Below are 23,981 nucleotides of genomic sequence, written 5' to 3'. Positions count from 1 at the left end.
TTTACAATTACATTCGAATTGGCTTACTTGCTGTTCCCAGACTTGGCAATCTCCCAATCCAATCCAACCAAAATTTATTAAAATCTTTCACGTATAAGGCTCTGTACCATGTGCAGGGGAAGCAAAGGCAAAAAAGAGAACAAAAACTGACCTCTAGGAACTCATATTCTACTGGGAAGAGGAAAAATAAAATATGTAAACATAAGTTCATATATACAAATGATCTGAGGAAGGAGAGTCTAGGGAAAGATCAGTACAGAATTCCCACAGGAGTCCCATATGAGCCAAGAACTCTGAAGAAAGCTAAAGATCCCAGGAGATAAAGGTAATGAAGGAATGCATTTCAGATAAAAAGGGCATCCTGTGCAAAGTTGGAGGCAGGTGATAGAATGCCAAGTACAAGAAATGGCATGAAAGTCATTTTGGCTAGATCACAGAGTGCATGAAGGGCATAATAATTAAGCCTGGAAAAGAAACAATTCAGTGCAGTGTCCAATGTCCAAAAAGTCCAAGATGAGGGATAAAGGATTCAAACTCAGAGACTCCACAATCAAGGACTTCAAATCCAATGTTTTTCCCACCTGTACCATGTTTCACTCCCTAACTAGTTTTAGCCTCTAATCCTCAATTAGGGGTATTCTAGGATCACCATAACAACTCACTTGCAGATTTATAAGGCACTATGTTCACAACAATTCTGTGAAGTGGGTTACTACAGTTATTTGTTGCTGTTGAGTTATTATGAATATAAACTAATGGGGAAATGACTCCCTATTTTATAACAACTGCTAGGAAAACTGGAAGTATTTTGACAAAAATTAGGGTGAGACCAATTATCTTGAACTATATACCACAAAAAGTTTCAAAGGGATGCATTTCCTAAAATAAAATGCCAAATCATTTTTTAAAAATATTAGGTAGAAACTGAAGGATCTTTCAAAACTTCAGCTGGGTAAAAATTCTTACCCAAATAAGGCAAGAGAAAAAAGAATATGTAAAGGATAAAACAGACAATTATTACTTCAAATTAAAAGGCTTTGGAATGAACAAAATGAATACATCTAGAAGAAACCATTAAGTAGATGAACAATCTTTACATCAGATATCTCTGATAAAATTCTGATATCCATAATATATAGAGGAAGTGAACCAAATATAAAACAAAGAGTTATTCCCCAGTAGATAGGTGGTAAAAGGATATGAATGAATGGTTTTCAAAAGAAGAATTGCAAAGTATCAACAATCAAGTGAAAGATAGTTCCAAGCCATTAAAAGTATGAGAATGTAAATTAAAACTTTTTCCTTACATTTAAGATGAGCAAAAATGGTTATGGTCAATGCTGCGGAGTTAGGTACACAAATACATTGTTATTACAATTGTGAATTGGTTCTGGATAGCAATTGGTCCAAAAATTCAGAATTAAGTGACAGACATGGCAAGTGGCAATTCCACTGTAGCACATAAACTCCAAAAAGCCTAAAGACAGAAAGAAAGGCCCTTTTATGTTAAAATATTCATCCTATTTTGGGAAGCAAAAAACTAGAGAAAAAACAAGTATTCATCAGGAAACTACTAATAATTGTTTTATATGAACATAAAGTAATTATCATTGTGTCATAAAAAGAACATATACAAGGAATTCAGGGAACTATAACGCAAAATAAAGTAAGCAGAAAAGGAAGATCTAAATACAGTATAACATAAATGAAAAGAGCACTAAAAGGAAGCTGAACTCTGATGACCTTTAAGGTACTTTCTCACCTTTTATGTTTTAAGGTCACTTCCACCTCTAAACTGATGAACCTAGAAGATTACAGGCCAGTGCATAAAGTTGAACAGATTTCAGATTTAACAGATCTGTTGAGGTTAAAAAACAAAACAAAACAAAACACTATCTATAGAACCCAGAGTTTTGAAGTTACCATTTAAAAATGAAAAAAGTCATAGTTTCCAAAGAAGATGGGAGAGTATGACATCAAGTGAAGGAGCTGAAAAGGCTGCACTTAGAAAGGGGAAAGACCACCTCTTTGTCAGAGACAAATGAGAGAGAATGAGGGATGATGTAGATGGATTTTAAAGTGCATGACAAAAGACAATATCTAGACAGATGATTTCCATTTCCATGGTAAACTCCAGAGAAAAAGAGGGAAAGGAATAAACATAAGAATACTGAGAAGAGAAAACTCAGAACAGCTGTTATCAGCATCAGACAGTCAATTAGGAAAGAATAAAAGAATTATTATGCAGCAGTGAAGGCTCAGCTGAGAGTAGGTAACATATTTGCAGTGGACCTAATCACAGCTTGGTTGTATGAATTTCTCCAGTTACATTCAAGAGCATTCAAGTAAAAGTGAAAAAGGCGGATAGTAGAGACATTCCAGCACAATAGCTTGGCAAGGCCTGAGTGATTAAAGGAGAAGGAACAAGGAGTTTGAATAAAGGACAATACATAGTCAAACTGAGTAACATAGGATCAAGCCTGGAAAAGGATAGAGTGACCTGAGTTTAGTGGGGATGACTAAGTGGAAGAGTTTTTAACCTTTCCTGTGTCACAAACACCTTTAGTGGCCTGGTTATGCCTATCTATCCATTCTGAGAGTAGTACTTTTAAATGCATGAAATAAAATAAACAGCACTGTAAAGGAAGCTTCCTTTTTATCTTTACCAAGATATACTGAGGTGACCAAATAAGAAGGAAGAGTTATGGTAAGGAAAAAGACAGTACTTAAACAATCAACTCTCAGTAAAAGGTGTCATATAATAATAATAATAATAATAATAATAATAAAAAGTTATTTATATAGCACATAACACTTTTAGTTTTGCAAAGCACTTTATAAATATTACCTCACTTAATCCTCCTAACAAACTTGAAAGAAAGGTGCTATTATTATCCTCACTTTACAACTGAAAAAACTGAAGCAGACTTAGGTTAAGTGATCTGCCCAGAGCCACATAACTAGTAAGTACCTGAGGCTTGTTTTGAACTTAGATCTTTCTGACTCCAGGTCCAGCATTCTATCCATTGTGCCACTTAGTTTAATAAGAACTTTGGGATTATTATAACAATGAGGAAACTTTACTAAAGCCAAGAAAAAAAGGAACATTGTATACATACAAATGAATATGGTACAATTAAAAATCGCATAACCTTTACATATAACTTTAAAATTGTACATACTTTTGGGGTAAGGATTGTTCTGAACTTGGAGACGAATTTTAACAACATCCAAAGGTGTCACTATAAAAAGACATGAATGACAATTAGAGGGCTACATAATGCCTTTAATTAACTAGAATTTCTTCTCGAGAAACACAAAATATAGTACCATAAATCATTAATTTTTACAAGATTTCTATAAAACATGATTTTTTTTTTTTTTTGGTGAGGCAGTGGGGTGAAGTGACTTGGCCAGGGCTACAAAGCTGGTAAGTGTCAAGCGTCTGAGGCCAAATTTGAACTCAGGTCTTCCTGAATCCAGGGCCAGTGCTCTATCCACTGTGCCATCTAGCTGCCCCCTAAACATGATTTTTAAAAAAATATCCTCTCAGAAGTCTATTGCTTCTGAATAGCATTTAATTTGTACCATTTAGAATCTTTTTCAAAGAGAAGCATAGAGAAAAACTAAGGCAAGATTCTCTCACAACCACTAAACTGTACTCTAAAACAGTATTTCTTCAAATGCAGTACTGATTCTAAATGACACTTCATTAGTATCTAGAACCATATTATTAGTACACTGTATATGGAAAAAAAAGTTCTTTAAAACAATAAAATGAAAGCTTTCACAATTCTGCTCAAATATTCAAGAAGTTACAACTTCACTCATTCAATACTTATTAATCATTTCCCTAGTTTTAATTAAGATTAATAACATTATTATTTTAAAATAACAAGTTATAGCAAAGAGAAAAATAATTTAAACTGAATAGTTAGAAAATAATTCTACCACCACACTGTGCTATTACATTTGTGAAAATTATGGCAGGAGAATCTTAAATCAGTACAGTATAGTCAGGATCAAGTATAAATAACCATATCAAAAGTCAGGCAGACGTCATTAAGAATGTACATTACAAATATTTGTGCTTGCTTTTATCTGTTACATGTTTTAAACAAATTAGACGATATTAAAATACTATTCTTTGGCCAAAACATTTTTGTCATTGTAGACCAAAGTGTTTTTAAAAACTACTCTGTATTAACGCAAACAAATAATATTGTACATAATTGCTAACTACCACGAATGACATTCTTGTACCATGAGTATTTACTTATATGTCATTATACAGTCAGAATTCTAGAACCATAAAAGACGGTAAAAAGAAGGTAAAAATAAAGGATAAGGTGATTCAGAATGTGCATGGTACAGCACTGACAAGTGCTGACCTTGAGAGTCACAAAGACCTGGGTTTAAATCTTACTTTAGGAACTTACCAGTGATATGACCCAAGAAGTCATTTAACTTCTGGACCTCAGTTTCCTCAACTATAAAATGAGGGGGTTGGACTTAGATCAAGCTCTAACCTTATGATGTTATGATTAAGTTCCAAAGCTAAGACATTACCTCTTCATCCTTTCATTTCTCAAAACATTTTGACTATTACTCTTATGCACTTATCCCATTTCATTTTCAAAATTATTCATGTACAGATTTTATTTTTCCTACAAGGTATTAAGTTCCTGGAGAACAAATATATTATTTTTTTCTTAATGTTTACTTGACCATTAATTTCTGTTTTTTCTCACAATTTTATTTTTAAAATTGTTTTTAGCTTTTTATTTATTTTTCAAGCACCGAGTATATTACTGATCTCTGTATCAACCCTATACAATAGGCGCTTATTAGCACCAAGTTTCCCTATCTCCTATTTAACATCCTTTTCACAAAGTTACATAAATTCCAAAAGTTTGAATTCATTGATATTCTTTTTACCCATTAGTGATGTAAGAATAGCTCCAGTACATGAGGCAATCATTTGCTGCAAAGGTGTCACTCTGGGAAATGCTTGTCCTGTTTGTTCAGCATCCATATTGTTAATACCTGGTGAAAAAAACTAAACACGCCCCCCGCCAATTAATGGAAAACTAGCAGAACTGTAGTAGACAGCATGTAAATACCAACACACTTTAAACATTTTGGGATACTAACATCAAATGCTTTAATAATAATGAGTACATATAAGTCGTTGTCATCAAGAAATGAACAAGATGCATATGAAATTAACACTACAGGACATACTTTTTTCCAATAGTGATAAGATCTGAGTCGGTCATTGTAACCAAGGGCACACATTTTTTCTGATAAGGAATGGTAAATGCAATATACATACTGTGTCTTGTGTCTTATTAGTAAGATGTTGTACCAGTCATATTAAGTTATTAGCAAATACTGTATTTCCATGTGACTAAAAAATGGGTGTTAAGGATGAAGGGCATATATCATCAAAATATAAACATATCTTCTTCCAAAGATAGTAAGTTTCTATGAAATTTTAAAAGCATTTATTATTAGTTCAAATTATACACCAGGTTTGTGTCCTTAAAAAAAATTAGAAATCATAGAGATCATCAAATTCAACCTCTTCATTTTACAGAAGAGAAAGCTGTATCCCAGAAAGATTAAATAATTTGTCTATCTCACATGGCTCATTAATGCCAAAGCAAGAACTAGAACTCAGGTCTCTCTGACTCTCACTTCAGAGATCTGTCCATTGTAGCAAGCTGCTCCTGATCTTCCTACATTAAACAGTCCTCCTGACAAACAGGAAGACTGGACTCTTGAGGACCCTAAGATTGCCAAGAAACCCACTAGACAACATAGTTTGCCATTGTCTCCAAAGCTACCAATCACCTTTTAATTACTAAATCCAAAAGCCTTTTCTCAGTCCTGATTCTACTTGATTTCTCTTCAATATTTGACACTATCAAGGACCATCTCATACTGGAAACTCAACAGCAAATTTTCTGTGACTCTGTTCTCTTCTGGTTCTCTTCCTGTTTGTCTAACTTCTGATTCTCCTTTGCTGGTTCATCTACATCACACTAGTGACATCCCAAGGCTCTGTCCTGGCCTCTCATTTATTTTTACTCTACACTAATTTGCTTGGTGATCTCATTAGCTCCATAGGTTCAATAATCTCAATGTATATAATTTCCAGATCTATATATCCACCCCTAATCTCTTTTCTGAGCTAGAGTCACACATCTCCATCTGCCTTGTGAACGTCTCAAACTAGATGTCATGTAGCCATCTCAAACTCAATATATCCAAAACAGAATTCATTATCTTTCCCAAAAACCTTCTCTCTTTCTGAACTCCCATATTACTGCCAATATTTTTACTGCCAAAATTACATCATCTCCCAATCTTCTTGCAACCTCAGCACCACACTCAAATCCACACTCACATTCATCTAACTGTTGTTCAGTCATGTCATTTCTAATGAGGAAATGAGGCATTAACAATTGTTAATTGTTAATGCCTCTAATGAGGCCTTGTTAATGCCTCTCATAGAGCCACGATCCCAGTTCAGGCCCAACACCTTTTACCTAGATTACTGCAATAAGACTTCTAACTTGGTCTCCCTACAACAAGGCACTCTCTATTCGAATCCATTCTCCAATCACTGTGAAAATGATTTTTCCTAAAGCATAAACAATCATGTCACCACTCTCCCTGGCAAATGAGCTTAAATGGCTTTCTATAACCTACAGACAGATCAAATAATAAGTCCTCTATATTTGACACTTAAAGCTCTTCATAATCTGATCCTTTTCTACCTTTCACAAACTTCTTACATCTTACTCATTTCCAGTTACTCTACAATCCAATTACACTGGCCTACTTACAGCAAATAGTAACAACAATAACATTTATGTAAAACAGTATAGACACTCCAAATCCTATCTTCATATTTTCTTTCCACAGGCCTGAAATTTCAGTCCCCTCAGCTGCTAAAACCTTCCCCTTTCAGATTATCTTCATCTATTCTGCATATATTTTGTATGTACCTAGTTAGTCACATGTTGTCTTCCCAATTAGAATGTAAGTTCTCTGCAGGCAGGCTCTATATTTTGCTCCTTTTTTTGTTGTTGAATCCTCAGAACTTAGCACAGTACCTGGAACATAGTAAGCACTTAATAATTGCTTGATGACTGACTGACTGACATGAGTCAACCCAAGTGGCAGATAGACTATTCTGCTATATAGTCAAGGTGAGATTTTCAACAGGTATTCAAGAACTATATTAGCTAAGGTAAAAGGCAATTGGAGTTAGGGTTGACTAAAACATGAACCTGTTTGTTGTTTTACTAGGGAACAAGTTTTTAATTAAAATCAAATGTTTATGATATAAGGACAAGGAGTATTTTAGTAACTAGCTGATGCTATCAGTTGATGTTTTTTAAAAATCTTATCAATATAATACTCATAATTTAGCAATCAGCCATAATCTATTTAAATTCAGTAAGAAAACTGAAAGATATATAAGAAAGTCCAACAGATAGCCAAGAAGTAGCAAGACAATATATATTCCAGTACAGTTTCCAAACTGACATATCAAAAAGGATACTTTGATAATTTGCTATCTTGTGTTTCTACTTTTCCTTCACTAATTTCCTGAATATCACACCTTTAAGACACAGGTAAAACTATCCCTATTTGCAGATGATATGATAGTGCACTGGGTCTGGGTTGAGGAAGACTTGAGTTCAAACTGGGCCTCTGACACTTACTAGCTGTAGGACCCTGGGCAAATCACTTAACCTGTCTGCCTCAGTTTTCTCAACTGTAAAATGGGGATAATAACATTTGTCTTCCAGGGTTGCTGTGAGGACCCAACAAAATAATAATTGTTAAGGGCTTAACACAGTGCCTGGCACAGTTTTAAAAAATTCATTTGGACCCCTCTTCCTCCTCCTCCTCCTCCTCCTTCTTCTCCTCTTTCTCACCATTACCACCATCATCTTCCTCTTCTTCCTCTCCTGCTGCTGCTGCTTCTCCTCCCCCCTCTCCCCCCAGTTCCCTTGGAGCAGACCATCCTGGTGCCTCTTTTGTGAAGTGGCGGCTGAGGAGACCCCCAGACTTGCCATGGCCGATGAAAAGCTGGAGGAAGGAGTCAAGACTGAAAACAATGACCACATTAATTTGAAGGTGGCAGGGCCAGATGGTTTGGAGGTGCAATTTAAGATTAAGAGGCACACACCACTTAGGAAACTAATGAAAGCCTATTGTGAACGACAGGGTTTGTCAATGAAGCAGATCAGATCCCGATTTGATGGGCAACCAATCAATGTAACAGACACACCTGCAGAGCTGGAAATGGAGGGTGAAGACACAATCGATGTATTCCAGCAGCAGACAGGAGGCACTGACTAAAAAGAGAACATGTAACTCGACTCCAGAACTGCGCTCCCAAGGAAAACAATACATTCACAATTAGAAAACCAAGATTTGGTTCATCCACATCCCAACTACTGCAGTAGTTTTCTCTCTTCTTTGACTCCCTTCCCCCATTCCTTTATTGTACATAAAGTAACTGGTGTAGGTGCACAGGCATAATTCGTATTTTTTTTTTAAACTAAATGGCCCATGGTATGTTTTGATCAACATCAAATGGAGATGGGGAGGGGAAAAAACAAACTGGTTCTGTGAAAATATCCTTTTTTTCCACTAGTGGTACGCTCATTCAACTTTTATCTTTATATTCCAGTAAGTTATTTTGCTCTCACTGTTTAACAACAATAACAACAAAAAAATCCCACAAAAAAGTCCTTGCATACCTTGTTTGATTGGATACTTTCAATGTTTTTCTTTTATCACTGTAAAACCAAGAATGATTTTACAACTTTTTTTGTACGAAGTTGATACATGTAGGGCAATCTCTGTCTCTCAACAGGGATAAATTAGTATAAAGAAATTGAACCTAGATAGTTTTCCCTTCAAGTCAAACATCTCATTGTTTAAATAAACTTGTTTAAAATTAAAAAAAATTAGTTTGGTTAAAAAACAGATCAATGGAACACACTAGACAAGGGAGAATCAGAAACAATAGTATTCAATAAACCAGTGTTTGATAACATGGAAAACATAAATTACCTAGGAAAAAATTCCTTATTTGATTTTTTTTTTAATGTTAAAAACTGGAAAAGCAGTCTGGCAAAAATAAGATTTATGCAAACACCTTCCTCCATGTTCCAAAGTACATTTTAAATGGACATTAATGGACCTTAATGGTTAAGGTAATACTATAAAAAAAATTAGAAGAGAAACAGATCATATACCTCTCACAGCTATGCACAGGGAATATATTCTTAAGCAAACAAGAGAGGTAATTACAAAAGATAAAGAGATAACTTTGAATGAAACTGAAAGGCTTCTGCACACACAAAATTAATGAACCTTGGATAAGGGAAGTGATTGAATAGGGGAAAATCTTCGCATCAAGTTTTTCTGTTAAAGATTTTGTATCCATGATACATAAAATTTAATAAATATATACATACATAAGACTAACAGCCATTCCCCAATAGATAAATGCAAAGGACATGAAGAAAAAATTCTCAGAAGAATTGCAAAGTATTCACAACAACATGAAAGAGAGCTCCAAAACACTAAAGAGAAGAGAAATGCAAGACAAAACAATCTTGAGGCTTCATTCCACCTCCTGCAAATTAGCAAACATGACAAAGAATGACAATAGTAGTCAATGTTGGAGGGGCTGTGGGATGATAGGCACACTAATATATTGTTGGTGGAACTATGAAATGGTAAAACCATTTTGGAAAGTAACTGGAATTAGGCAAATGAAGTGTCTGAATTATCCATAACCCTTGAACCAGATTCCATTACAGGGCTTAACCCCAAAGGAAACTGTTGATAAGAAAAATCTCCATATCCACAAAATATTAGTAGCAGTATTTATTCTGACAGCAAAGAATTAGAAGCAAAGTAGATACTTATCAACTGAAGAATGACTAAATTGTGGTACATGAACGTAATAGAATATTACTGTTTCAAGAAATGATCTGCACGACCTGATGCTGAGTAATTACAATAACGTAAATAGAAAAGAAATCACACATACAAAAAAATCAAAAGTGAACATAACAAAATTTAAAAGATCAAGCCATAACTCAAATGAAGAAATATGATGCAACACCCCCAACTTATTCCTTCCTTTAGGTGACAGGTCCACAGGTGTGGCCATGTTTCCAGAATTTTTCAAAGCACTAATCAGTTGTGCTGATTTTTTTTCCTCTCTTTTTTTCTTTGTCTTCAAAAAACACTATTTGTTATATGGGAGACAGAGGGAGAAAGATACTGGGGATAATTACAATGATGTAAGAAAAACCAAAAAAAACCAGAAGACAACAATGAAAACTTATTCTTAAAAAAAAAAAAAAAAAGGAAGGACAAACACAGAAGGGGAAAAAATACTGAAAAATAACTATTCAAGACTACATACTCAGGTTTTAGAGAAGTCTCCAGAAGTTAGTCAGAAGCCACTTCTCTACAGGTGGCCTAGATCTGGACTAATACCGTTGTTATGTGATCAGGTTGAAAAGAAATAACAAAGACAAAAAAGGGCTCAAGCAAGGATTTCAGAGAAGGCAGGGATTGGTATGTGCTGGGGCAGTAAGATAAGGCTTCCTGAAGAGGGTAAGTCTCAGTCTTATTTCCGAAGCAAAACCCAACAGCCTTGAGAACAGCAATGTTTCCAATCCAGTGTCCCACAGACATATCATCTTGGTAAACAACCCTTGTGAAAACACAACCTGGCAACTGCTTCTTTGAGTGCTACAGCGATAGTTATTGAAGACCTAGAAGGACCTTACCATCAAGGTCCTTAGCATGGTCAAATCGTTCAACATCAGAAACTGGGATTATGTTTACCAGTGGAAATGGCAGAAAAGATAAAGCATTACCATATAATTTATTACTGCCTCCTAAGGACCATGGGACCTTTCCATCTGACTTGTAGCTGAAACCTTCCACATGTTATCTCCACCATTAAGATGTGAGCTCCTTGAGAGCTGGGACTGTCTCACTTTTTCTATTTGTACCCCTTGCACTTAGCACAGAGCTTTGCAGATAATAAGCACTTAAATGCTTTTTTTTTTCATTCATTAATTCAAGACAGAGCTGCTAAATGTCTACTTTGCTTCTGTTTTCTCTGCAAAGGAAAATTACCTTTGGGCTGGAAAGAACAGGAAAAGAATAGCTAATAGGCAGTTGATACCCAGGATAAATAAAACCATATAGTAATACTGAGAGCACTTAGATCTCTCGACAAATTCAAGTCACCTGGCCCAGATGAACTCCTGGAAGAACATCCTGGAAGAACAGGAAAAAATTATATATATGATCACTAAGTCACTATCAATGATATTTGAAAAATCTTGAACAGGAGAGAACAGTAAATGTCCTGATTTTCAGAAATGAGAAGAGAATGAAATCAGTATATTTTTAGGGGTGGCTCATTATATTTAATCAAAATTAGTTCATAGCAGCCCATTTCTTTTTCTGACAGTTACTAAATTTATAGGTGAAGGGAAAGCTAAGATATAATTTACCTACATATTAACTAAAGTATCTCATGCCATTTTTGGTGGAAAAGATGAAGAGATGTGGGCTAGATGACAATCTGGATTTAGAAATGATTAAATATCCAGACTCAAAGGCTCCTTATTAACTTGGAAGGTCTCCAGCGGGGTGCCCCAGAGATACGTAGTTGGCCCTGAATTGTTTGGCATTTTTATCAATGACTTAGAGAAAGGAGTAGATGGCATGCATATCAAATTTTTTTCAATGACATAACGTTAATACAGATAGCTAACATACTAGATGAGTCAGGATCCAAAAAAATCTAGAGACTAGAAAATTGGGCTGAATCTACTTACATTAAATTTAATAAGAATAAATCCAAGTCTTACACTTGGGTTCAACAAACCAATTTTAAAAGTATACAAGCAATAAGGAATGGATAGCAGTAGTTTGTCTAAAAAAATATTTGGGGACTTTAATGAACTGTAAGCTTAACAGGTCAGCAAAAAAAGCAAATTCATTTAAGAAAGGCATTACTTCTAGAAAAAAGGAGGTAATAATCTTGTTGTTACCCTGGTTAGATCAAAAGCAGAGTACTGTGTTCAGTTCTGGGTACAATATTTAAGGAAAGATATTCACATGAAAAGAATAATCAATAGTGATTAAGAGAAATGCAAATTAAAACACTGAGGTACCACCTCATACCTATCAGAGCAGTTAACATGACAGAAAAGGAAAAGGACAAATGCTGAAGGAGATGTGGAAAAATTTGTACACTAATACACTGTTGTGAACTAGCCCATACATTCTGGAGAACAATTTCAAACTATGCCCAAAGAAAGGGTGATAACATTGTGCATATCCTTTGACCCAGCAATACCACTACTAGGCCTGTATCTCAAAGAAATCAAAGGGAAAAGCACCTATTTGTACAAAAATATTCATAGCAGCTCTTTTTGTGGTGGTAAAGAATTGGAAATTGAGGGGATGCCCATCAACTGGAGAATGGCAGAACAAGTTGTGGTATAAGACTGTGATGGAATACTACCGTGCTATTAGAAATGACAAGCAGGATGGTTTCAGAAAAACCTGGTAAGACTTATAAGAACGGATGCAGAGAAAAGTGAGTAGAACCAGAACAATGTACACAGTAACAGTAATATTGTAAGGATAATCAACTGTGAAAGACTTAGCTACTCTGATCAAGACAATGATCCAAGACAATTCCAAAGGAGCCATGATGAGATGGAACAGACAAGCTGAGTGCAGACTGAAGCATAATTCTGTTTTTATGTTTTCTTTTTAAACATAGCTAATGTGGAAATGTCTTGCATGACTTCACATGTATAACTGATATATTACTTGCCATCTCAAGGGGTGGGGGAGGGATAGGAGGGCGAGAATTTGGAACTCAAAATTTTTTAAAATGAATATTTCTTAAAATTTACATTTAATTGATAAATATTAATGAAACATATCTATTATTTTTTAAAGGAAGGACATTAACTTGCTACATAGCATCTAGAGGACAGCAACTAGACAATGGCCTCAAGTTCATATGGGGATTAGCTGAAAAAACTAGTGATGACTGATGTTAAGCCTGAAGAGGAGTCAGATGAACATATTAGTTTGTCTTCAAGTACTTGAAAGGCTGTCAAGTAACAGGGTAAGACTCAGACTTGTTCTCTTTGGTCCCTGAGGAAAGAATTAGGAACAATGTATGAAGTCACAAAAAGATAAATTCAGGTCGGGGGGAATCCTCACAATTAGTTATTGAAAAATAGCTGCTTTTGGAGGTGGAATACAAGCAAAGGCTGAATGGAACACTTGTTCAATGTGCTGATAAGTATTAAGTATATAAGTATTAAGTAGGGAATCTTTTTGACATATAGATTGGTCTAGATGGCTACGGGGTCCTTTCCAACTCTAAAATTCTTTGAGGTGGCTAAGAAAACTATTAATAATGATAACATGAGGTAGAATTTTCATTGTGTTTTAATATTTGAAAGTGCTTTAAAATTTTTATTTCATTTGATGCTCACAATAACTGGTCAGGTTTTTTGGTGGTTGTTGTTCAGTCATTTCCATTGGGTCCAACTCTGTGACCCCATTTGGAGTTTTCTTGACAGAGATACTGGAGTGGTTTGGCATGTCCTTCTACAGGCTCATTTTACAGATGCAGAACTGAGGCAAACAGGGTTAAGTGACTTGGCCAGGGTCATACAACTATTGTCTGAGGCCATATATGAACTAAGGTCTTAATGACTCCAAGCCAGTGCTCTATCCACTGTGCCACTTAGATATAGGTAGGTACTATTATTATGTCCATTTTACACATAAGGAAATTAAAGCTGACAGAAATTAGGTGACTTCGTCATACAGCTAGCTGCTGTTTAAATCAGAATGTGAACTTACGCCTTCTTCCTGATTCCAAGTCTAGTACTTTTCTACATTACCTCTCAGTTGCCTTATGATGAGTGATGTTCTAAGATGATTTGTTGGACCTGTGCTTTACAAATACTAAAGCCCAGAGTAAGTATGGATATATGCATTGGGGATATGAAGGGTTTCTGATTAGTAGGTGAGAGGTAACCTTCAGAAAAAAAGACATTATTTCATATCTGTAACACAACATGGTCAAGTATTAACAATATTTTAACCCTTTCTTTACCAATCTGATTCATGCCTTTTTCTCAGTTCTATACTCCAATATTTTATTGTTTCTAACAATAACTGACTAATTCAATTTTGAAGACAATGTTGTGTGTGTGTGTGTGTGTGTTTTAATAAAGGAAAGGGAGAACAAATTTTAAAAAAAGGAATATATCAAATTAAGCCTGTATGGTACAAAACTATCTCCAAGTTTTTATTCAATGTTTATAGAGCACTTGTTGTAGTTGAGTCCTTTCACTCATGTCTGACTCTACCACGACCCCATTTGGGGTTTTCTTGGCAAAGATACCAGAATGTTTGCCATTTTCTTCTCTAGTTCAAATTTGACAGATAAGGAAATTGAAGCAAATCGGGTGAAGTGACTTACCCAGGGTCACACAGCTAGTAAGTATCCCAGTCAGGTCCTCCTGACTCTAGGCCCTGCACTCCATGCACTATGCCACCTAGCAGCCCACTGACTAGCACTGTATAAATTCCATAATTAACACTATGTGCTTTTCTATTATATCACTTTTCCTGGTTACATTGTTTTTAAAACCATTTGCATGAAATCTGAAATACAGTCATCTACAAAGAAATTTGTGAAAATACCAGTAAGTTGTTTTAAAGTACAATTCTTGAATGACAAGAGATGAGGACACATGAAAAATCACAACAAAGACAGAATATTAAAATTCACATAGTTTTTATATCATTTCCAAATATTCATTGAACTACTGGTATTTTTAATATGAGAGCTTTATCCAGATAGCAAGAGTTGAACCATCACTGGTAAATTCCTTGTGGGTTTCTCCTCAGAGAGGGTAATAAAGGAATTGATATTTCCAAAAGTAATCAAAAACAAAAAAGCAGGTAGCATGTGGCACAGTGGAAAGAGTGCTGGGCCTGCAGTCAAAATTCAGTCTCAGACACTTACTAGGCTGTGTGACCCGGGCAAGTCACTTAACCCTATTTGCCTTAGTTTCCTCAACTGTAAAATGAGCTAGAAAAGGAATGGGCAAACCACTCCAGTATCTTTGGCAAGAAAACCCTAATTGGGGTCACAAAGGGTCAGGCATGACTAACTGAAAGATCAAACTACAAACAATTCCAGTAAAAGATCAGCATGAACATTATTCTATTTTCAGATAGCTCTAATTGTTAGAAGTTTTCCTTGTATCACACTTAAATTTTTCTCTTTTTGATTTCCATCCATTGATTCTATTTCTGTCTTCTGGGACCAAGTAGAACAAATTGAACTCTCTTCCAGCCCTTCAATCTGCTCCACACCACCATACTACTACCAAGTAAAATATTCCTGTTTTTTTCAATTGATATATTCAGATAGCATGGTTTCAAGTTCTCTCAAGGCTCTGAATTGCTTTATGGGCATATATTCTAGTTTGCCATTGTTTTTTCTAAAATGTGGCACTCAGGACTGAACACAAAAAACTCTACATATGGAGTGACCAAGGCAGCAGCAGCCTAAGTCTGGAATTCCTTTTTGGGTTGCTTTTTCATGCTGGTGACTCACATACAACATTTGGGCCATTAAAACCTTCAGATCTTTTTCATATGAACCATTGTCTGGTGGCAAATCTCATGGTCATCCCATCTCTTACTTATATGGATGTCCTTTGCAGTGTAGCAGCATTTTAATATTTAATATATTTTGTTCAATTTAGCCCACATTTTGGTATCTTGTGTCTTTCTATGCATGTCTTAACTATCTCTAACAGACTGCTTGCTTTCTAATCTGATTAAATATGCTACCTATTCTTTCACAGATATAGACACATAGACACATACACACACACATACACACACACACGTAACACATTTATTAGCCATTTACTGTATGCCAGGCATCAACCTAAACACTGGTAATACAAATATAAGCAAGACAGTTCATTAAAACAAAAAAAAATAATAATAAATTCAACACATTAATTCCAGAGCTGTCCCATTTCTCTCTGTCTCCCTCTGAATACTATTCTCTTCTGTATATTTATAAAATGCTACTCCTCCAGATGTTTCACTGCTGCTCTGTCGTCTTCTCCTTTTGGGGGAATCTTTTTTGGCACTACTACACTACTCCCATCTCCACCCCCACAAAGAAAGACTCCCGTGTAACAAATAAGCATGGACAAGCAAAACAAATCCATACTATCATCCAGGTCTGAAAACACATGCTTCAGCTTCTATCTCTAGTCCATCACCACTTCATCAAGATTTCAGAAGTATGCATCATTATCAGTCTTCAATAGTGGTAACTGGTCATTTCATTAATCAGAGTTCTTAAGTCCCACCAAGTGGCTTTTCTTTAATAAAGAAAACTAGCAACTAGCATAAAGTATTCTAGTTTGGTCCACTTCACTCTGTATCTGTTCACAGTCTTTCCAAGTGTCTTGTGACAGTCCTCTGGCATAAGGGAGTCTCTCCTGGGAGGATGCAGGGTTCCCCTGTTGATCCTTGCTTTCTATGACATCCATTCTATTATTCTCTTGTGTTTTTGTGAGCAAGTTCTTCCTATTTGTGTTCACAGCTATGATGAAGTGCCCTCCATCATAGCCTGTTATAATTTTCCTCTTTGTAAAGAGGGAAGTGTGTGTGTGTGTTGGGGGGGGGATCGGCAGAGAAAGGGAGGAATGTAATCAAAACTAATAATATAAGCAGTGGAAGGGGGCAGGTAGGTGGGGAGTGGATAGAGCACCGGCCCTGGAGTCAGGAGGACCCAAGCTCAAATCTGGCCTCAGATACACAATATTCACTAGCTATGTGACTCTGGACAAGTCACTTAACCCCAATTGCCTCAGCAAAAAAAAAAAAAAAAGTGTGCATGTACCCTGTTTGGCTAATTTAGACTTTGCTCAACGGTCCATACTTTCTTTCCTTCTAACTCAGTTACAATCCATTCTCTGAAACTGAAGTTTATTTTGCTTATGACCCTGACCCTCCCCTTTCTGCCTATTTGCACGCTGTTTAATGTATTTCTACACTGAATTCTTCCTACATATCTGTGTAGTTCCTCACCCTTCTTATACATTTCCTACTATATTCCTTTCCCTTTGTCTTGTCTTTCCTAAAGAATAAAAACAAATCTACCCCTAGATCCTCTGTTTGTCTCATTTAACTATACAATCTTGAAGACACACTTCCATCTTTTCCCCAATTAGAATTATTTCATTATTTAGCCTCTTCTAAATGCTCAAATATATTTACATTTCTAAGCATCTCTTGATGCATGTCTGTTCAAAGTTTCTATTAAACTATGTTCTATGTGTGTATATTAACAAAGAAGGCTTAAAAGTATCTATTTTACTAAAAATCCAGGTTTTTTTCTCCCCGTGAGAGTATAATACTCAGTCTAACAGAGTAAGTTATATATATTTATAAGCTTTTGGGATATTTATACTGCAAGATTTTGTTTCCTTTGCAGTAGCTGCTGTCAAGTCTTATGGGATTCCAGCTCTGGTTCTGGAGTATATCTCCTCCTGACTGCTTGCATTATGTTTTGTTTGAGATGGCTGCTTTGGATTTTGGCTATGACAGTCTGGGAAGTTTTCAATTTGGGATTTCATTAAGGAGATTACTCATAGATTCTTTCTGTTTTCACTTTGTGGTAGGGTTCTAACAGATATAGGTAGTTTCGATTTATGATTCTTTGAAATATGGATTTTTTGTTCATTATTTTAGAAAGTCAGTCAATAAGAAGTACCTAATACATTCCAGGAACTTTGCGAAGCATGGGGGATAAAAGAAAGGCAAAAAGTCTCTGTGCTCAAGGAGGTCAAAGTCTAATGGTAGAGACAACAACAAAAAATGATGTGAAAACAAGATACATACAGGACTAATTGAGAATAATTTCAGAGGGCAGGCACTAAGATTAAGTTTCTGGTAGGTGAAACTTTAGCCAAAAGAGGCAGATGTTTGATGATTCTTAAATTCTTCTTGATCTATTTTCCAAGTCAATTATTTTTGATACTAAATGCATTCCTTTTTTTTCTACTTTTTTTCCCAGTCTTTTGTCATAATATGTATTGTTTTCTTCTGTGGTTATCTATTTGTTTGCTTTATTCAAACGTTCATGGAGTCTGCTACTTGGCTAAGTTGGTCAGTCTTCGTCTGTTTATTACTATCTCAACTCTAGGGTCCTGTTTCAGAACTTTGTGCCAAGGTCAGGCTCCACCCTTCCCTGCTTTATTGGGTAAGATGGTCAAGGCTTCCTTGGCCCTGACATCAATTTACTAGGCTCCTACTGACAGCTTCCACTTCCCTTGGTGTGTTTGTAATCAAATATCTCAAGCACGTTTCTGTCCTCCCCTTAGATTGTCTTAGGTCACAGCATAGTAGTCTTTAGCCCATTCCCCTCCACAACTCACGTGTCCTAGATCAGTTATGGCAGGTCTCAGGCCCCCAGTGAATATGGCACTTCACTTTCAACACCTCTGCCCTCTTCCCTTCTTCCCCCTTGATTATTCTTGGTCAAAGCGCTGGGAAGAAAAATGGGTTCTAGGTTAGAGCACAAGTGGTCAAGGGTCTACTCATAGCTGCTATAGTCCTCAAGATAACCATCCCTCTTAGGTATACTAAGTTTTTTCTGCTAGTCTCCTCGTAGATCTACAGTGTACAACCTTGGATGTGGCTTTCCTCACTGCATCTCATCTAGGCTCTGCCCCTAATGCAGACACTGTTCTAGGACCCTGACAGGAAGTCCAAAATCCTCCAGACCTTTGGAAACTCATAGCCTTCCTATGGTCAGGGAAGGACAAAGGATGAAACTGAGACTAAAGCCAGGACTTTCCTCCCTTCACTCCTTCTCCCACCACCACCACCCCCCTCCCCCCTGTCCATGGGGTTTTCTTTGCAAAGATACTGGAGGGGTTTGCCATTTCCTTCTCTAGGGGATTAAGGCAAATAGAGGTTAAGTGACTTGCCCAGATCATACAGCTAAGTGTCTGAGGCTGGATTTGCACCTAGGTCTTCCCGACTCCTGGTCTAGTGCTCTATCCACAGTCATCTAGCTGCCAACTTTTATGATGGCAGATATTCAAATGTCTCATTCCAAATTGGCTCACTGATTTTATATAAGCCCCACAGGGTTTGACCAATTCTCAACCAATTCAAATCTATTTCTTACCCAACATCAATTCAATAGAATTCAAGGACTTCTAAACTGATTAAGGACTTCTCCCATCTAGTAAAGTCTTTAACAGTTCTTTCTTAGTGAAGATAATTACTCTTAAGTGGGGTCATTGATTTAATGGATCCCCACCCAACAACCTCCCAGGGTTGTTCAGTTATTTCAGTGTCTGACTCTTTGTGACTCCATTTGGGGTCTTCTTGGCAAGGTTACTGGAATGGTTTGCCATTTCTTTCTCCAGATCATTTTACAGTTGAGGAAACTAAGGCAAACAGAGTTAAGTGACTTTCCCTAGGTCCCTAGGTAAGTGCCTGAAGCCACATTTGAACTCAAGTCTTCCTGACTCCAAGCCTGGTGCTCTATCCATTTCATCTCTTAGGTGCCTTCCTTTAATGTTTACAAAGTGCTTTCTTCATAACAATCTTGTGATATAACTTACCCAAGTATCGTAATCTCTATTTTACAAATAAAACGAAGGTCAAAGGTGTTAAATAACTTGCCCACGATAATACAGCTAGGAGTTTCAAAGCTAAGGATGGAGCTCCAACCCTGAAAACAACTCCTTCTCTTTCTCTGTCTGTTTCTTAAGTTTCTACTTCAAACCCTCATCTGGCTTTGATGAAACTTTTAAAACAAATTCTGAAGAAGCTACAAACTCCACTGTAGCCCAATTTTATTCATTCTTTATATACTAGATTGTTTAGCAAGTACAGCTAAGAGGACCGTCATTCAAAGCTTCATTACCAAGTTGGCACTATCTAATTAAGCAGACTTTATCACCCTCGTGCAGTCTAGGGTGTGTCTAAAAGAATAGGGTATGTTTATCAGATCCGTGTTACTGGAAATAATGTAACTTCAGCCTATCACTCAGGCCAGGACATGCAAATATGCCTACATCTTTTAGTGTCTTTTTATTTCTATATAGGCAACACAGTCTAATCCCTTCCTGATCAATGCCCTGTTGTGGCAGAGTGGCTTAATGAAACTATGAACTACACCATACCCAAGAAGGTCATAGTGGAGAGTTCTGATAAAAGGTGATCCACAGGAGAAAGAAATGGCAAATTACTCCAGTATCTTTGCCAAGAAATCCCCATGGAAAGGGGCCTGGCATGCTATGGTCCTCAGGATTAGACTTGGCTGAGTGATAACACTAATTGGAGGGAAAAAAAAGCAAAAAACTTGTACCTCAGGAGTCTGTGATAAAATTATTTAATATCTCTGAGACTCAGTTTCCTCGTATGTAAAAGGTAGTATAATAATACTTGCATTACCTACCTCAGTGTTGTGGGGATCAAATCAGATAAAATCTTAGTCAACTAAGCATTTATTAAGTACCTACTAAGTGCCAGGCATTGTGCTAAGCTAGCTCTGGGGATACAAAGAAAGGTAAAAGCCCCTGCCCTTAAGGAGCTCACAATCTAATAGGGGAGACAATAAACAACAATGTACAAACAAGATATATACAAGATAAATTGGAAATAGTCTGACCCATTAGGGAAGATTAGGAAAGGTTCTTTGCAGAAAGTGGGAATTTAATTGAGACCCGAAGGAAGCCAGAGAAGCTGGAAGGCAGAGAGTTCCAGGGCATATGGGACAGCCTTCAAAAACACTCATTGTTGGAAGGGACCAAGTAATAGAGGATTTTAAAAGCTAAACAGGTTTTTATATTTTATCTTGGAGACAATAGGTAATAGGGGAAGTAAAGAAAGAAAGAAGGAAGAAGAAGGGAAAGAAGAGAGGAAGGAAGGATGGATGGATGTGTTAAGTACCTACCAAGTGTTCAATCTTCACAACAACTCTGGGAGATAGATGCTATTGTTATCCCCATTTTACAGTGAGGAAATTGAAGTGGGCAGATGTCAATCAATTTGTCACAGGGCTAGTCAGTGTCTCTGGCCAAATCTGAACTCATGTCTTTCTGACTCTATGACCAGAGCTCTACCCACTATGCCACCTAGCTTACCTAGCAGGGGTGATGCGGTCAGATTTGCACTTAGGAAGATAAATTTGATATTTAAGTACAAGATGGATTGGAGTAGGGAGACTTGAGGTTAACCAACCAGAAAGCTGTTGCAATAGTCCAGACATAAAATAATTAGGGCCTATAACTTAAGGTGTTTTATAAATGGAAGCTATTGTTTTACAGAGTTTGTATTTTTTTGGGTCTGAAACAGGGAAAAATTTTTCCATACGGTGAGCTTCTTATGTCTAAGCTCCTTCCATGCAGATGTGAAACTCTTCTGCAACTTCTGACCTTAGAGAGTTATCTGGAGCACTGAGAGGTTAAGGGATTTTCTGTTCAGGGTCACACAGTTTGTGTAAGAAGTAGGACTTGAACTCAAATTGTTTTGATCTGGAAACAGGCTCTCTATCAACTACACCATTCTCCCTCTTAAACGATTGTTTTTGTCATATAATGGGGATAAGGATAATGATTACAATTTGAAAGAAAGACTGCATCAGAGAACTAACGAAGCAGGCACGTAATAAATGCTCGGTGACTCCAAGTAATGTCCCGTACTGTTTCATCAATGCCTCACCTGTTCCTATTCAAAAACATGGTTAAACTTGATCCCACCGAATCACCCTAAGATGCAAAAAAACCAAACACAACACTCAACCAAACCCGTAAGGAAGCAGCAGGGTGGCTTGGAGTGAAGTGGAAGAAGAGGGGAGATCCCTCCTAGCTCTGCAGCAGCCTGGGGGCAAAGCCCGCGGTGGGTACAAAGCCTAGGCCCCCACAGGAAGAGATCATGGCTTCCCTAGAATTATCCGGAGCGTCTTCGATTTCGATTTCGAGCTAGAAGAGACCTGTGCGATCACCTGGACGGCCGGACCCGAGCCGGGGGTGCCGGGTGTACTTCCGGGGCTTCGGGATGGGCAGCAAAGCCCACCTCGGACCCAGACCGTAGGTGTGTGCCTGCCGGCACTTCCTGATCTCCCTCCCCTCCCCCACCAGCCTCAGTGACATCATCTGTCAAGGGGAGGGGGAGGGGTGAAGGATAAAATCTGCAATATCCAAGGGGCGGCTCAGAAGAGATAAAAAGTAGGGGAGGGTGGGCCAGCTTTAAGGACAGTTCACCACAATAGTCCGGAACGCGAAGCCTACGGGATAAACAAAGGCCTGGAGGCCTGGGGGCGGGGGGAGGCTGCCCCAGCCCCCCCCCCCCCCCCCCCCCCCCCAGGCCCGAGCTCGGCCTTTCACCCACTCAAGCAGTTAGGCGTCTCCGAATCAGACCCGCCTCCCTCGGGGGCGCAGCCTTAGGCCCCGGACAGCGGGGCCGGTTCACCGCCCGGCTCGGTCCGCCCCGCCGGCTCACGCCCCCAAAGCCCCCGCTTCCCCCCAAGTTGGTCCTGTCAGGTCCGGAGCGCTGGCACTCACCTTACGGCTCACTGGCCGCCCCGGGCAGCCCTCGGAGGCGGGAAGGGCCCAGGTGGTGGGGGAGGTCGCCCTCCACCGTTAACCGCATCCCATCTCCCCAAGGGACTGCGACCCACAGCCGCGGCGGCCTCGTCAGGGTACCACCTCACGACCGGCACAGCCCGGCAGCCTGTGAGAGGGGGGGGCGGGGCAAGAAGCGGGGCCAATCGGGCGAGGCGGGGCGGTGCGAGGCCGGGCGGAGGGGGCGGGGCGGCATAGCCCGAAGCCCGCCCGAGGAGACCAGGCCGGGAGGCGTGGGGCGGTGCCACGAGGGCGAGAGAAAGGGGGCGTGGCATCCCGGCGGGAGGGGGCGGGGCGCACCAGCAGGGATAGGCTAGGCCCGGGGGAGAGGCGGGGCTGCGGAGGGGCTGCGCGAGGCCGTCGCTCTTATGACTGACAGCTTTTCAAATCTTCAACCGCCGGCGGCCTGCGAGGCCCCGCCCTTCCCCGAGCCTTCTCCGGTCCCTCCCCCTCCCCGCTCGCCCGCGCGCACTGGGCCCTGCCCCCGCCCCCCAGCCTGCCCCGGAAACGGAGGCAGCCGACTGGGACCTCTCCCTTCCCGCCCCGGTAGGCGGCCCGGCTACAGCAGCGGCGGGGCCCGCGGGAGCCGGCCCCAGCATGTGGACCGCGGCGCGTTGGCCATGAAAGCCGGCACCATGAGGATCCGCAGCAAAGGCCATCACCCGGGTAGATTTCACCTCTGGTCTCTTTCACCACCCACCCCACCCCCCGCTTCCTCCCTCCCCCCCTTCAGAATGCCCCCTCCCGCCCCACGGGGGGTCCTGTTCTGCGCCCCTCGAACCCCGGCCGCCGCCCCTCCCCCATTCGGCATGGCATTTGCGCCGTGGGCCTCGGCCCCTCCGCGCCGGTCTTGGATCCCTTGTGCTCGCTTTGGGCTCCCCGACAGAGAGAGGTGTGAAGAGGCTCGCGGGGCCCTGGCCTTCACCCGATGGCATCCCCCCCTCTGGAATGAGAAAGGGAAAACGAGCAGGTTTCTGTGTGCCCGGGTCTCAGAAGTTTCCCTATTCCCCGGCGACTTTGTGGCATAAGTAATGGATGACCCTGGGTCCGGGGGCCAGCTGCTCCTGCAGAAAAATAAAGTAGGTAAATGCTGGGCCCCAGCCTGGAGCTCAGGCCTCAGAACATCGCCAGCAGCACGTGGGCGCTTGGAGGGGGAGTTGTCCGTCCCCACCTAACACTTCGTGGTGCCCC

At 39.2% G+C, this 23,981-nt stretch overlaps 2 protein-coding genes and 1 pseudogene across 15 annotated transcripts in view; 2 read left to right on the top strand and 1 right to left on the bottom strand.

The window, feature by feature from the left end:
• The window catches only part of SLC25A40 (solute carrier family 25 member 40), a 45,172-nt gene extending 22,314 nt beyond the window's left edge, over positions 1-22,858 (bottom strand). The window contains exons 1-6 of one of the 12 annotated variants that reach the window (XM_027847967.1): positions 22,731-22,858; positions 18,585-18,695; positions 8,312-8,378; positions 7,017-7,124; positions 4,939-5,059; positions 3,183-3,242 (exon numbers count right to left, since the gene is read on the bottom strand). In XM_027847967.1, coding sequence (XP_027703768.1) covers positions 3,183-3,242; positions 4,939-5,035 — 157 coding nt within the window. In that variant the 5' untranslated portion in view covers positions 5,036-5,059; positions 7,017-7,124; positions 8,312-8,378; positions 18,585-18,695; positions 22,731-22,858. Of the gene's footprint in view, positions 1-27; positions 657-1,307; positions 1,478-1,762; positions 1,805-3,182; positions 3,243-4,938; positions 5,060-7,016; positions 7,125-8,309; positions 8,379-18,584; positions 18,696-22,730 lie in introns of those variants that run through there. The other 11 variants (XM_027847968.1, XM_027847969.1, XM_027847966.1 and 8 more) reach the window with 11 other exon arrangements.
• On the top strand, positions 8,095-8,382 carry LOC114032610 (annotated as a pseudogene).
• A 513-nt stretch (positions 22,859-23,371) lies between the features above and the next one.
• Positions 23,372-23,981, top strand: part of DBF4 (DBF4 zinc finger) — a 42,387-nt gene continuing 41,777 nt past the window's right edge. For all 3 annotated transcript variants that reach the window (XM_027847924.1, XM_027847925.1, XM_027847923.1), the window contains exon 1: positions 23,372-23,456. In XM_027847924.1, coding sequence (XP_027703725.1) covers positions 23,411-23,456 — 46 coding nt within the window. In that variant the 5' untranslated portion in view covers positions 23,372-23,410. The remainder of the gene's footprint in view (positions 23,457-23,981) is intronic.

This window comes from Vombatus ursinus, unplaced genomic scaffold (assembly GCF_900497805.2).
Source record: "Vombatus ursinus unplaced genomic scaffold, bare-nosed wombat genome assembly UNPS02005459.1, whole genome shotgun sequence".
Taxonomy (NCBI): Eukaryota; Metazoa; Chordata; class Mammalia; order Diprotodontia; family Vombatidae; genus Vombatus; species Vombatus ursinus.
This window is presented reverse-complemented; position numbering and strand designations above follow the sequence as displayed.